Genomic DNA, 13,460 nt, shown 5'->3' with positions numbered 1-13,460 from the left:
ATTAAAACGCGTTTTTCTCAGTTTGCTGTTTTGGAACATGGGACAACTATGCTGCATACGGCAGTATATTTGGCCAATATATTTGACAGTTTTTAAAAGCTACGCGACATTTTTTATTGTAGTCATGATTCGTTATACACGGTGCCATCCACTTTACGCCCACCGCAATTTCTTTGTTGTCTTCCACCCAATTCAGTTCATTTTTGGAAGGTAATTAGCTTACGATATGCCGCAACTACACACAAAAATTGAGCTCAATCGGATGTAAGGCAGCCGAAAAATCGCGGTGGGCGTAAAGTACCACCCTGCGTGTATAACGAATCCTGACATTGACACCAAAACACATCGGGGTAATTCTCGATGAAAGCAACCCGACTAGAAGATTCCAATAAAAATATAACATAATTATAACAAACCATGATATGTATGAACTGTGATATAATCATGTTTAACATCATTGGTGTTTAAAAATATTATAACTCAATTGTATCATATCATGTTATAAATGTTGTTCAATAACGCATTGTGAAATAATTTAGTTCTGATTCTTTGACATTCAGAACATTATCTTACACAATTGTATCAAAATATGATAGAAACTAGCTAAAATTTAAATCATATTGTGTTATAATTTTGATCTGATTATAACAAAATAGGTTATTATTTTGATTAGACCGATGTACTTTTTGTTACAGTTTTAGTTATTTTAACATCATCCTGCATCTAGTTTATAACAAAATAAGTTATAGAAAAAAACCATAACATCATAACACAATGAGTTATAAACTTGATTAAGATCTGGGATTTCATTTTTTTTAACTCGCTTACTCACTAGAATATCTTGAAAATGGATGAAACCCACTTTGGTTGGGATAATTTGGTGGACCCCTCGCTTGCCAAGGGGCTGACAAGGTCACAAAAATGATTTTTTATCAAATTGTACCTAATTTATCGTGTAATATCTCATAATTTCATGTTGTAGCATGTACAAAACTTCACATTTCTTTGAAGGGAAAGTTTAGACCTTTCATTTGAAGTTGAAAATTGTTTGGTAGCCATCTTGGATTTAGACGCCATTTTGAATATTATCATTAAATCACGATTTTAGCTGTGTGTTTGCAACTCCGATTTCAATTGCGAACTCATAATTAGAAAGCTGAAAGTCTACGCTTTTCAGAACATTAAAATATTTAGGTAAGCATTGACCGCAACAATGAGATATCGATTAGAACGTGAGCCAACCTTCCATTCTCCCATACATTTTAGTGTAAGCGTCACGCGATGCCATTGATCCCGTCATGGCACGATGAAAATATATGGGAAAATGGGAGCGAGCCTCACACTTTTATCGATATCTTATTGTTGTATCTTACACTTTCTGCTTTCCAATGGTGAGTTCAGAATTAAAATCAGTGGTTGCGAACACAGTTAAAATCGCAATTTAATGACAAAATTCAAAATGCCCTCTAAATCCAAGATAGCTGACAAAAGTTTTCCAATTTCAAATTAAAAGTCTATAGAAATGTGAAGTTTTGTACATATAACAACTTGAAATTACGAGATATTACGCTATAAATCAGGTGCAATTTGAAGGAAAATCGTCATTTTTGTCACCTTGTTACCCCCTTGGCAAGCGAAGGGTTCATCAATTTAACCCAATCAAAGTTGGTTTCAGCCTTTTTATCGTATTCTAGCGAACAAACAAGGACATTTTGAAATCCTAGACTTGTAAATGGCGGCTTGGTTTCAGCGAGAGTTACCCATCAACTGAATTATTCTTGATTCTAAAATAGCAATGCTGAGTAAAATCCACTTTTATTTTCCTTATTCAAAAAAGGCTGACAAAGTCTTGGGTAGACAAAATCAGCGGCTGACAAAATGGGGTCCAACTGTGCATCCAAAATGGCATGAAAATGTGTATTGTATTTTCTTCTGTAACATACAAATTGAAACTCAAATTGTACAATTATATCAAAGAGTGTCTCGACACCCACCCTTGGTGACAAGCCTAAAGCCAAAGCTTCCAGATCTCAAGTTGATCTTTAAGTAAAATTTCCCGGTTACAAGTGCTTTTAAATATACATATAAAAATAAACTACACTCTGAAGAAACATTTGGACGATGGAGGGATTGCCAGCCAGAGGAAGGGGAAAAAACACTATAATATTCCTGCAGATAGAACTGTTGGCTGTCATTCCATATCTATATTATTTTGCATTCCTAAGGGTGACTACTACTACTACATTACTTGAAGTTTAAACGCAGCTATACTATTCGTCGGCAAATAATCTTATTATGTTTCCAGTTCAAAACCGAATTAGCGACATTTTTTCTTTGACTTGCGCTGCTTTTGCCTTGCGTTAAACACAATGTCGGAAGTGGGGCGCTGTATAGAGCACCAGGTGTACAATACAGCGCCCCACTTCCGACATTGTGTTTAACGCAAGGCAAAAGCAGCGGAAGTCAAAGAAAAAATGTCGCTAATTCGGTTTTGAACTGGAAACATAATATAATCACCTTTACATTCTACTACACTATATTTTATTTCATTATGCATATTATAGTGCCTTTTAATGCGTTATACTATATTCTACTATATTATATTCTTTTTTTTTTTAATTATATATCATCTACCTCGATAACATTTTATTATTAAAATAATTCTCTACCCTGTCATCTAGGTCATGAAAAGAATGGTCAGTAAATTTGTATACACATTTCAATACAATATATTTAATTATTATTTTTATTGATTGCATAAAATTGTATCATTATATTTCATCATATTGAATTATACTACATAATTATATTACTATATGAATATATAACTATATAACTAAATGAATATATAACTATATAATTTTGTTACTGTATAACTATATACATAACTGTAACTATATGACTATATGGGGTCGGGAGGAAGCATCAGGGCATCATTGAAGTTGTAACTGTACGACGGAGTGGAGTGCCAGCCGGAGTGTGGTGAGAAGTAACTATAACATCCTTGTAGATGGGTTCTTCTATCCCAACAGTTGCAATGGAAATGACGCGCCCTTCTTGTTTCAAACCATCCCGTAGAAAACTTGACAAGTAATGTAAATTTTATTATTCACCCTGTTGGATCATACTGTTGGAAGGAGATTCTCTTAATCCCGCGAATTTCGCGTAAGTGTTTCTACTTATGGGTCCGCTACACCCCCTTTTGGCCCTTTATACAGCGGTGTGCTGAAGTCAGTGTGGTAATGAAATTGATCTTTGCTGTTAAGTGGAACTGCATGCAGAGCAAGACTCAAGCTAGGATGGTGGCTACCTACATACATACATACAAACATACATACATACATACATACATATAAAAATAAACTACACTGAAATAAATTATGTTGTGGAAACTACCGATTCCATAGTAAAATTACTAACCGAACCTATGATTCTCAACCGACAACAAAATCTGTTAAGGTAACTGAAATATGCTTGAAATTACTATGCATTGTAGTAAATTCAACTATAAGCATTGTCGTCTCAGCAACAAAACATTGTTAGTTTTTCCAGGACACGCATTTTACAACACAGTATGGTTAAAATTACAATGCTCATTTGTTAAATTAAGATTATTTTTGGTCATGTTAACTGCACTGCTAGTTAAGTTGACAGTGTTTTAGTGGAATTAACTGGAAACTGTTGTCGGTTGAGAATCATAGGTACGGTTAGTAATTTTACTATGGAATCGGTAGTTTCCACAACAAAATTTATTTCATTGTAGATAGGTTAGAAGACAGCCTGGATGGAAAACGCGAGGGGTGTAAAATGGATGGCAGCGTCTAATAGGAGACCTGACTGTAGGTATTCTTGTTTCCATTTTCGATAGTCTGATCCTGATGGATTATCATTTAAGCAGTCGTATATTGGGCTAAAACCTGCATTTAAGCAGCACTGAAAGCGCATATACGGCTGATTCTCATTTATTAACCTGCGTAAAAGGTGCATTTTAACTGCTTATTGGTTACCTGAGTAACTTATCCTATCCTTTTGCACAGTTCTGAGGAAGTGGAAACTTACTGAAGACAAAACAATGCATAAATTTGATACAATTATTCTCTTGATTCCAGGGAGGGGGGAGCTGACACAAGTTTTCAAAGCCCGATTCATCTTGAACTTGATTCATCAATCCTCAATCACCAAAACCATTTTTCTAATCTTTAAACGTTATTGCGCATGCGCTTCTAATAAAAGAAAGTTGCGAACAAACTTGGATACAATATTCCACCCCACCTCAACCATTATCTCAATATCGTAGGTTATGTCGCGCGCATTGAAGTCACCCAACGCAAAAGTATGTTGTCCGAGCCGACAGCATGCGTGCGATGCAAATGAACACGCATCTCCAACTGCCAGTCGTGACCGATGCAACGCACGAAATACGATGATCCCGCGAAACTAACTATTTTTATCCGCGATCCCGTTGTCTGCGTCTATTTTCGAACCGTCGTCGACCAGATGATGCTCCCGAAGCTTCTACTAATTTTATTGGCCGTCAAGTTCGTCCAACTGCCAAATTCTCACCTGAAACACCGTTATGGGCATTTCGAAATCGGCCCCACCGGTAATCCGGAAACCGAGGGAGTTTTCACCGCTTCCGTTTCCATTGCCGGAACCACTTGCATCACTACTGTTGGAAGCGATCGTCAGCACTGGAATATTGCGTTTTTCGATCACGAATTCGGGCATTTTTCTAAACGTCCCTTCACACCAATGAGAGTGATTACGTAGTCGGGTGATTTTCCTCGGATGATTTGTCTGCTTCGGTTCTAGTCACGATTTTCCACTATTCAGTAGTTTTGGTCCAACACACGAGAGGTCAACGACCTTATTTTGGAAGCAGCGCGCTTCTGCCGAATGTCACTTAAATCAGAATTAGACGGAGAACCAACTCCCGTGGGAGTACAACCGCGATGCGTGTCCTCGCCGTCCCGTATGCAAAGAATATCTGATCGTCTTCGTATCATCTGTGCAAGTCTGCACCAGCACTCGTTTCACTCGGTCTCGGTGCCTCGTGACACCCCGCAGCTAACGGGGACAACGTGCTGCCTCGTGCTATGCAGTTTGCAGCGATAGTTTCAATTTACTATCGATCGCGTTAATTTTAGAAACTAATTCAGTCTAGTCGACGTCATTTATTTCCTCTCTTTCTCCCTTTGTCTTGAATGATTGTTGTGCCAAAATGAGTATTCATGGGAACATTTTCGGATTAAAAAAATGGTGGATGTTTAAAACAATATATATTTGACAAATAAGTGGTAAATATGTTTCGGTATTTACATGTAAATATCAAACATTGCGCGAATGTTTATGTTACCTAAACCTAGAAGAGCTCAACTCTTGCCAAATTTCCTTCATCTTACTCTGCAGCATCTTCTTGCGCTTCGGTTTCGGTTTCCGGTTCCAGCACATCGGTGCTCACATCTTCTGTTAGTAGATCATCCTGCTGTTGCATCAGTTCTTCAATGTACTGGTCCGCATGTGCTTCGGCCTCGACCTGCTGAGCTTCTTGCTCCTGTAGCCGCTTCTGCTCTGCTTCGAACTTTGCCAAGAAGGCCTCCTCTTCGGCTTTCCTCTGTTCCTCGGCCCTTCGTTCGTCTTCCAGACGTTGCTCTTCGGCTTTCCTCTCAGCTTCGGCTTTCTGCTGCTCCAGGTGCCTCTTGTATTCGGCTTCTGAAACGCGCATACTTAGTTCCCGCTCGCGCTTGTCCTCTGCCACGCTTGGTACCATGTAACAGTTGGATTCTCTGAAAAACATGAAAATCGTTATTTGATAAGCTGGCGCCTAATGTTATGCAAAATCGAGAACCTTTTGTCAGGCGACAATCAGTGATGGAAAAGTTCCCATCTTAAAACAATTCGCGAATGAAAAGTCTACACATCTAATCACCATGGTTTTGAGAGTCAGCTGTGTGTGAGTATGAAGTAAATCGCTCACAAATTTTTCATCATTGTTTCATTTTGATAGTATATCAATTGGATAACTAACTACCTAATATAAGCTAACAAAAATAATACATAATGTTGTGTACTTCAATGGATCTGAAAAGTATCATTCGAAAAATTACCAATCTCGAAGAGCTCGGAACTATCTTGTAACGTAGGTAGATCACTTTAAAATACGGTGTCAGATCAACCACATCAAAATATATATTATCTTTATAATTTCTTGCCCAAAGTTACCAAGCATTTCAGCATGCCAGATCTCGACCGCTGGCGGATTGCGTCAATTTTGTCTAAAAATCAGTTCCTAGTGCCAAATCTTATTTCTTTGGCGCGGAGGAGATAATCCTCATAACAGCGATCTATAGGACTGTACCAACTACAAATTTGTGCGACTCGCTTAAGGCGAAACTGGATGCATTTTCCCATTTTTCGCTTTTTGATATGTTTTAAATAACGGAGCAGTATTTCCAAAATCGGTTTCCATTCTCTGTTAGGAGAAGGGTTAAGATATCTTCTGATTATTTATCATGGTGAAAAATGTTTATCAGTTAATAAAAAACGCTTTAAAATGAAATGAAAAAAAAGTTTCTTGAAAACTGATGAACAATTTTCACCATAAAAAAAAAAACCTTTCACTAACTGTGATTTTTTAAAAATATTGTTCCGTTCAAAAAACTAGCGTAGTACATCCAGTTTTTCCTTAATGCTAGTGCTATGCTAACTGTAAAAAGCTCAGACCACCTTTGTGAAGCACAATCGAAAGTTTGCAGTTCTCTTTTGTACGCGGATAAAAACTGCGAGTATTTTTGGACCTTAGTTGATTACAAAAAGATTTGTTTTGCTTAGCTGCAATGCTCGCAAATTCCCATCTCTGGCGACAATGCATTTCACCGATCCAAAAGAAAACGTTGCCAATTCGTACGTCTCCTGCCGTCGTAATTTCCGCATTCGTTATCGCATCTAGGGTTATTTTGAAACTAGGTATGTCGTCTGCAGTCTTGTTAGTGTCGCCGGAGTCTTTAGTAACGGAAAAAAGTACTTACTTATAGACTACTTTCTTGCGATCATTCCATGGCCACAGCCCATTCCATTTGCCCGGCTGAAAGAAGACTTGTTACTTACAAGACCATTATAAGGAATAGCGTAGGACTTACATTTCGGTTAGCTCGCATGCGAGCTTCCCAATCCAACATAGCTCGCTCGGCATCGCTTACTGAAGAAAAGAAACCATCTATCGATCAACAAGTGTGGAACACTGTTCCGGCAGAGAAAACAGACAGGTGGGATGGGATAGGATATGACGGGATGAGATATAGTCTCGAGGGTCGGATGAGAGAGAAAGAGAGAACACAAAGTTTGTCAGAGTCACCAATCACGTCTTCTTGGTCTTAGTGGAGTTCAATCATCAATGGCTTGTCCAAAATGAAGAGTGATTGCAGACACTTAGATGCGTGATGCCATCTTGGACCATCATCTACTTACAGGGTTTGAACCAATAGTCCACAGTCATCTCATCTTCACTTTCTTCTTCCACATCTCTGCAATTTTAACAAGAACGTGATCAAACAACATATTCTCACCCTTGTCCCCACAAGATAACCTACCCCCTCACGAAAATTTTCACCGTCCGTCCCGACTCCGCGATCAGTTCCTGTGCTTGACCCAGAGTCAACTTTTCCGCGTTGGTGTCGTTAATCTTAGTGATCACATCGTTAACTCGAATGCCGGCTCTTCTCGCCAAACCTTCACGTTTCACCATGATAACCGTCAACGGTTCATATTGATCAATACCTCCGGTCACCTCGAACCCCCACAGGTTGTCCACGAACGACATAACCCGTTTATCCAAATCCGTTGTACCGCTAACCCGTACATGATACTGGCAGTTCTTGAACGCCTCAATTGGCGGCAGCGCCAGCTCCTGTGCATCTACCGGAACATCCATTCTTTCTCACTGTAAACTTTCCGCAACCCACTAACCCACTTGCTCGTTCGCACTTCTTCGATTCACTTGCCGCACCGAAACCTCCTTCTACAACGATCGCGCTTGATCGATTAAAATTTACCAAACAATTGAAAATGGCTTTAAAATACCTATTACTCAATGTCAGCCGACACGATGACGACTCAAACGAATCCGAGCTTCGGCAACTCGCCGTCCAATCGTTCCGGACTCGGTACATCCGGCCGGATGCCGATCGAACCTCACTCGGTGATTATACACGCTCATCATTATCTAACTGCACGGTGTTTTGATCGACGTCCAAAGGAAACTTCGGTCAACGACGCGCTAGAGTTCTACACCCGATCGCTCGAAACACAAAGGACGATCGCACAAACAGCCATCTCGACCGGTTCAAAGCTCTGCCACCGGTGAGTGATAAAAATAATCGCCAACAGAAGCGGCAGGCGTGTTAGTCACATTATCAACAAGTATCCGTGCAATAAAGTATGATCACTAATCAGGAAAGACTTCTGCTAGCAGACGAAAATAGCTCAGCCGTACAGAAGATTCGCGATTAAGAAATTGACGCTTCCTTCCTGCTGATGATGGTAATTTCATAACAAGACGTATCACATTTGAAGCGCCTGAAGGTAGATAACCGAATCTAACTGATCGGCTTTTCTGGCAGCACAACAAGATCAAACGTTGTTGCAATCTTATGGTGTTAAAGATCGAGGTTGATCACGGCGCCACTACTGGTGTCTATGCACTTGTAGCATTGTCTACTGTCTATGCGTACGTATACCTACATCCATCGGTGCGGGTAGATGAGCTTTCATAAACCGAGCGGACCGTATACGTTCTTCAACGCCGACAGTCTGTCATTGGTTAGGGGATTGAAAATGCCGATCAAAGTTCATTCTGCTTAGTTTTCACTGAATGGATATTTATCTTTCTTGTCAAGTGGCGGCATACAGCTTTTGATCCAATAGAATCAAATAGGAAAACGACAAGTTCATTTTGTGGCCTGAGACATCCTATAGGTTAAAATGTGGGTATTCAGCATGACCATGCTTAGAGTGACCGGTTCGATTCTCGCTCATTAGTGTATACACTTGTATGTACATCCTAGAGGCACAGACAAACAGACGTAACACTCTGATAATTCCCATCGTACTTCGATTTAACGATCTTTTTCAAAATTTGATAGTTGGCCAACTACCCACCTGTGGCGCTCACAGCGTTTTTGTACGAGTTTGACGTTTGCTCACTACCGCCACCTAGTTGATGGTCGGCCAAACTTAGTCATTTTAGCATTGGGTGAATATGTTTCCGTGACTATGATTTGAATCGAAAAATCTTCGAAGTGTTACGTCTGTTTGTCTTTGCTAGAGGCATCCTGGATCATCTAAACTATTCTGAAGTCGAGATATATGCTTCAAATATGAAATGGTCTATTAATAGGAGTGGGAGCCAAATTTCCAGATCCTAATTAATATTTCACTGTAACGTTGTGGTCCTCACAAGTCCCTACCTTATACTTCCACGGGTCAATCGAAGACAAAGACTGCCAGCTAAGAGTTGTATGCTTTGCTGGTAGTGCAGCCTGGGTACGGTTGTTCTTCTGGTTTCAGCTAGAATGAGGAGGTACGTCCCAAGCGTCTATTCACCAAGGAGGTGCGGCTCAAACAACGTCTGGTATCCAGCGGTTGAGTATGAACTGCTCCTCCACTGGGTGCTATACCTGGGCGCCCCTATAGGTGGGCGCCCACTACGGTGGATAGGAGACCTTAGGCCAACAACCTACTGTTCCCGAAACCCATAAACCGTTACAAAAACCGAAAATGAAAGATTACTTACCTTTACCTTACCGATCAGGCTAAGGCCGGGGTGGCCTCTACTGTACATAGTAGAAGGCTCCATTCCACTCGGTCCATGGCTGTTTGTCTCCAGTTCCGCACTCTGCGTAGGGTCCGCAGATCGTCCTCCACTTGGTCGACCCACCTAGCTCGCTGCGCTCCACGTCTTCTTGTACCGGTCGAGAACCATTTTAGTCAGATTGCTATCCGGCATCCTGATGACGTGACCCGCCCACCGTAGCCTCCCGATTTTCGCGGTATGGACAATGGTTGGTACTCTCAGCAGCTGATGCAGCACGTGGTTCATTCGCCTTCTCCAAGTCCCGTCTTCCATCTGCACTCCGCCGTAGATGGTACGCAACACCTTCCGTTCGAAAGTAGAGTTCTGCGGAGTCCAAAGTAAGCACGATTTCCTGCCACAATGCGCCTTTGAATTTATCTGCTGGTGTCGTTGTCGGCGGTCACCAGTGAGCCCAAGTACACGAATTCTTCAACCGCCTCGATTTCATCACCGTCGATATAAATTCGGGGTGGCGGGCGCGCTTATTCCTCCCTGGAGCGCTGGATTTGAAATCGATGAACAAGTGATGTGTGGACACGTTGTATTCGCGGCATTTCTGCAACACATGGCGGATGGCGAACATCTGGTCCGTTGTAGCGCGTTCACCCATAAATCCAGCCTGATATTGCCCCACGAACTCTCTTGCAATCGGTGATAGACGGCGGCATAAAATTTGAGAGAGTATCTTGTAGACAGCGCTCAGTAGTGTGATCGCGCGATAGTTCCCGCAATCCAACTTGTCGCCCTTTTTGTAGATGGGACACACGATATATTCCATCCATTCCTCCGGTAATATTTCCTCCTCCCAAATCTTGGTAATGACCCAGTGTAGTGCTCTATCCAGTGCTTCTCCACCGTCTTTTAGAAGCTCGCTTGGTAGTTGATCTGCTCCAGCGGCTTTGTTGTTTTTCAACCGGCCAACCTCCTCCTCAATCTCTTTGAGGTCAGGGGCCGGAAATCTTTCGTCCTGTGCACATACTCCTAGATCTGTTACCACGCCACCTTCGGTACTTGCAACGTCGCCATTGAGGTGCTCATTGTAATGCTGCCGCCACCTCTCGACCACCTCACGCTCGCTCGTGAAAATATTCCCGTGATTTTGATCAAATAACGACCATCTTTGATAACTTGATAGCGATTGCTGGCGTATTTTCGGTCCTCGGGTTGCTTATAAAAGAACTGTTTTAATTAAAGCCGACGTTTCGAGCGTTTATTCACTCATCTTCAGGGCAAACTACAATTTACATACAAAGTTTGAGTAGTCAAGTCATTTGTTATAAAAAAAAAATACTCACATCAAAAGTTGTTTTTAGGTCAAGTGGGTTTGGACATGGACTGATGAAACGGCTAACAACATTACACTGTAATGATACATACAAATTTCGGACATAATGACTTGATTCGTTTTTACAATAATTAAAACTTTGGACGGAGCACAAACTTACACAGCTTTCACCTAGGCACATCTAAACAGGTTTGAATTAAAATGTCTATGAGTGGAGATGTCAAACGAAAAGATGGAACATAAAGGACGGAAACATTAACAGAAACAGAGAATCAAAGCGTGCTGTGACGATGTTCTGCTATCTTTCTCCGTTCGTGATTAAGTGCAGAGGACCCGAGTAAACAACACTCAAATTACTTGTGTCGGTTCTATAATTAACCGTTTTGGTGCCACAAAAAATGTGACACATTTCAAGAACTTGAAGTGCGATCAAACGATTGTCCTGTTCTAGAATTTTAGTACCAGGTAAATCGAATCGGTGTTCGTTTTTAATCACATGGACCATCAACGCCGTCTTTTTGAATTCTTCCTCCCTCTCCGTCGCTCTGTTCGGGTCGGAAGATTACAAATCTGCATATCGGTTAATGAGAGACCGATGCCCAGAGAGACGGTTTTTCAGGGTTTTTCAACTGTTGCGTACACTGAACGAAAATATCCTCCTTAAAACGTATGAAATATCATTCCTACTCATATGAAACAGGATCCGCCCTATTTTGAATGATTACCAACACTCCTGTCTCGCCGGAGGGCCATCGTGCCAGTTCTGTTTAACGTCCCAACCAACACTAGGACGACCACGCTGATGGGGCTACCACCTTGGATCTAGCTGGGCGTGGTGCAGCGTTTCTTACGCAGCCGCTGGATGTCAGAACAGATGCTGTTTTAGCCGCACCTCCTTGGTGAACAACCGCTCGAATCGTACCTCCTCAATCTAGCTGAAGTCAAAAGGACAACAGTGCCCAGGCTGCACTTACAGCTAAGCACACAACTCTTAGCTGGCGGTCTTTGTCATCGCTTGACCCTGTTGGAAGTTAGATAGCGTTGAACGCTCTTGTAGCGTCGAACCTTCAGGTACGAGTTTGGAGTGTTGGAGCGAGGTAGATTTGTTGGCGTAGGTATGTTGTTATTAAAGAAGATAGTCAAATTGTATATACCTGGAATGAATAAAGAGTGTGACGGTTGCTGATTGAGGTATCAGTCGGCAGCCGTCTAGTTTGATGGAAGATGTCTTGCGTTCTTTTTATTTATTATTAAGAAACAGGCATCGACGGAGCTAGCCTCGCTTTGGCCTGCATGGCCATGGTGGACTAGCCTCCAACAGACCCGTGGAAGCATGAGGTAGAAACTTGTGAGGATCAGAGCTATGTTGGATGCTCTTCTTATTGACTCACCGTTTTGCAGCCCAAAATGAAAGCTGTTTTTACGGCAACGGCTCTGAATGTATTGATCCTAGCCCAGCAGGATAAACTGACACAAGTAGCCAATGAGGCATGCCGTATGAAGCTTGAGATCCTTAGACTGCTCGAAGTCCGTTGACGTCGGGTCAAATTCTGCTATACTCTGGCCTACGATATGAACACGCTCCTCGGCACCGTGGAGTTGGTTTTCAGAACACTAGTTCGAAACCTTACCATGAACCAATGTTACGCGCTAACCGATGCTTCCGAAATGCAAGACAAAGATAACTTTTACAGTCACCTAAATGCTGGCATGAAGAGGATTCCAAAAGGTGATATCAAGATACAGATGGGACACGTCATGGTCTCGGAAAAATGAGGGAGAACGGAGAGTTTTGTGGCAACAATGACATGGTGTTTGAGGGATCGCTCTTTCCCCATCGACCAGTGCACAAAGTGACATAAGTTTCCCGTGATGACTTCGCGGAAAATCAAACTGACCACATCTGCATCACCAGAAAATAGAGCCTGCTCAATGTGCGGAACATCCAACCGGAGCGTCTGACGACCATCATCTCTTAATTGGCGAGATTTCGCATTGCTAGGATCCATCGACAGGAGGAGAAAATTGGGCGCCGGTTCAACACACGCAGACTGGAAGACGCTGCGGTAAAAGATCCTTCGTCGAGGAGCTAGAGAACCGTGCTGTGGATATTCCGGAAGGTGGAAGCGTAGAAGAGCAATGGAGCGCCATCAAGAACGCCATCATCGCCACCGTCGAGAATATTTTGGGAGAGCTACGCACCCGAAGGAAGCAGTGGATCACAGATGATACCTGGAGGAAGATAGAGAAGCAAAGCAACGCCAAAGCCGCGATAGAGCGAGCGAAAACACGAGAAGCCAAAGCCGTAGCCCGTCAGCGCTATTC

At 41.9% G+C, this 13,460-nt stretch overlaps 2 protein-coding genes across 3 annotated transcripts in view; both read right to left on the bottom strand.

Annotated features, from left to right (window-relative positions):
* The window catches only part of LOC109425388 (PDZ and LIM domain protein 2-like), a 51,142-nt gene extending 46,137 nt beyond the window's left edge, over positions 1-5,005 (bottom strand). Inside the window, exon 1 of the mRNA XM_062846421.1 lies at positions 4,564-5,005. Within this exon, the coding sequence (XP_062702405.1) occupies positions 4,564-4,728 (165 nt within the window). The 5' untranslated portion in view covers positions 4,729-5,005. The remainder of the gene's footprint in view (positions 1-4,563) is intronic.
* A 259-nt stretch (positions 5,006-5,264) lies between these two features.
* On the bottom strand, positions 5,265-8,103 carry LOC109425389 (caldesmon). Of its 2 annotated transcripts, none has more exons than XM_019700644.3 (5): positions 7,590-8,103; positions 7,468-7,523; positions 7,140-7,198; positions 7,029-7,084; positions 5,265-5,786 (listed from the first exon to the last, which is right to left on the bottom strand). In XM_019700644.3, the coding sequence occupies exons 1-5, from the start codon at positions 7,928-7,930 to the stop codon at positions 5,399-5,401; spliced, it is 900 nt and encodes a 299-aa protein (XP_019556189.1). In that variant the 5' UTR covers positions 7,931-8,103; the 3' UTR covers positions 5,265-5,398. The 2 variants fall into 2 exon arrangements, with proteins under 2 accessions (XP_019556189.1, XP_019556187.1); XM_019700642.3 differs by having other exon boundaries at positions 7,140-7,216; positions 7,590-8,078.
* Between the last annotated feature and the right edge of the window lie 5,357 nt (positions 8,104-13,460).

The sequence above is a fragment of the Aedes albopictus genome, chromosome 1, assembly GCF_035046485.1.
Source record: "Aedes albopictus strain Foshan chromosome 1, AalbF5, whole genome shotgun sequence".
Lineage (NCBI taxonomy): Eukaryota > Metazoa > Arthropoda > Insecta > Diptera > Culicidae > Aedes > Aedes albopictus.
Note: the sequence above shows the minus strand (reverse complement) of the source record. Positions and strands in the feature narration are given on the sequence as shown.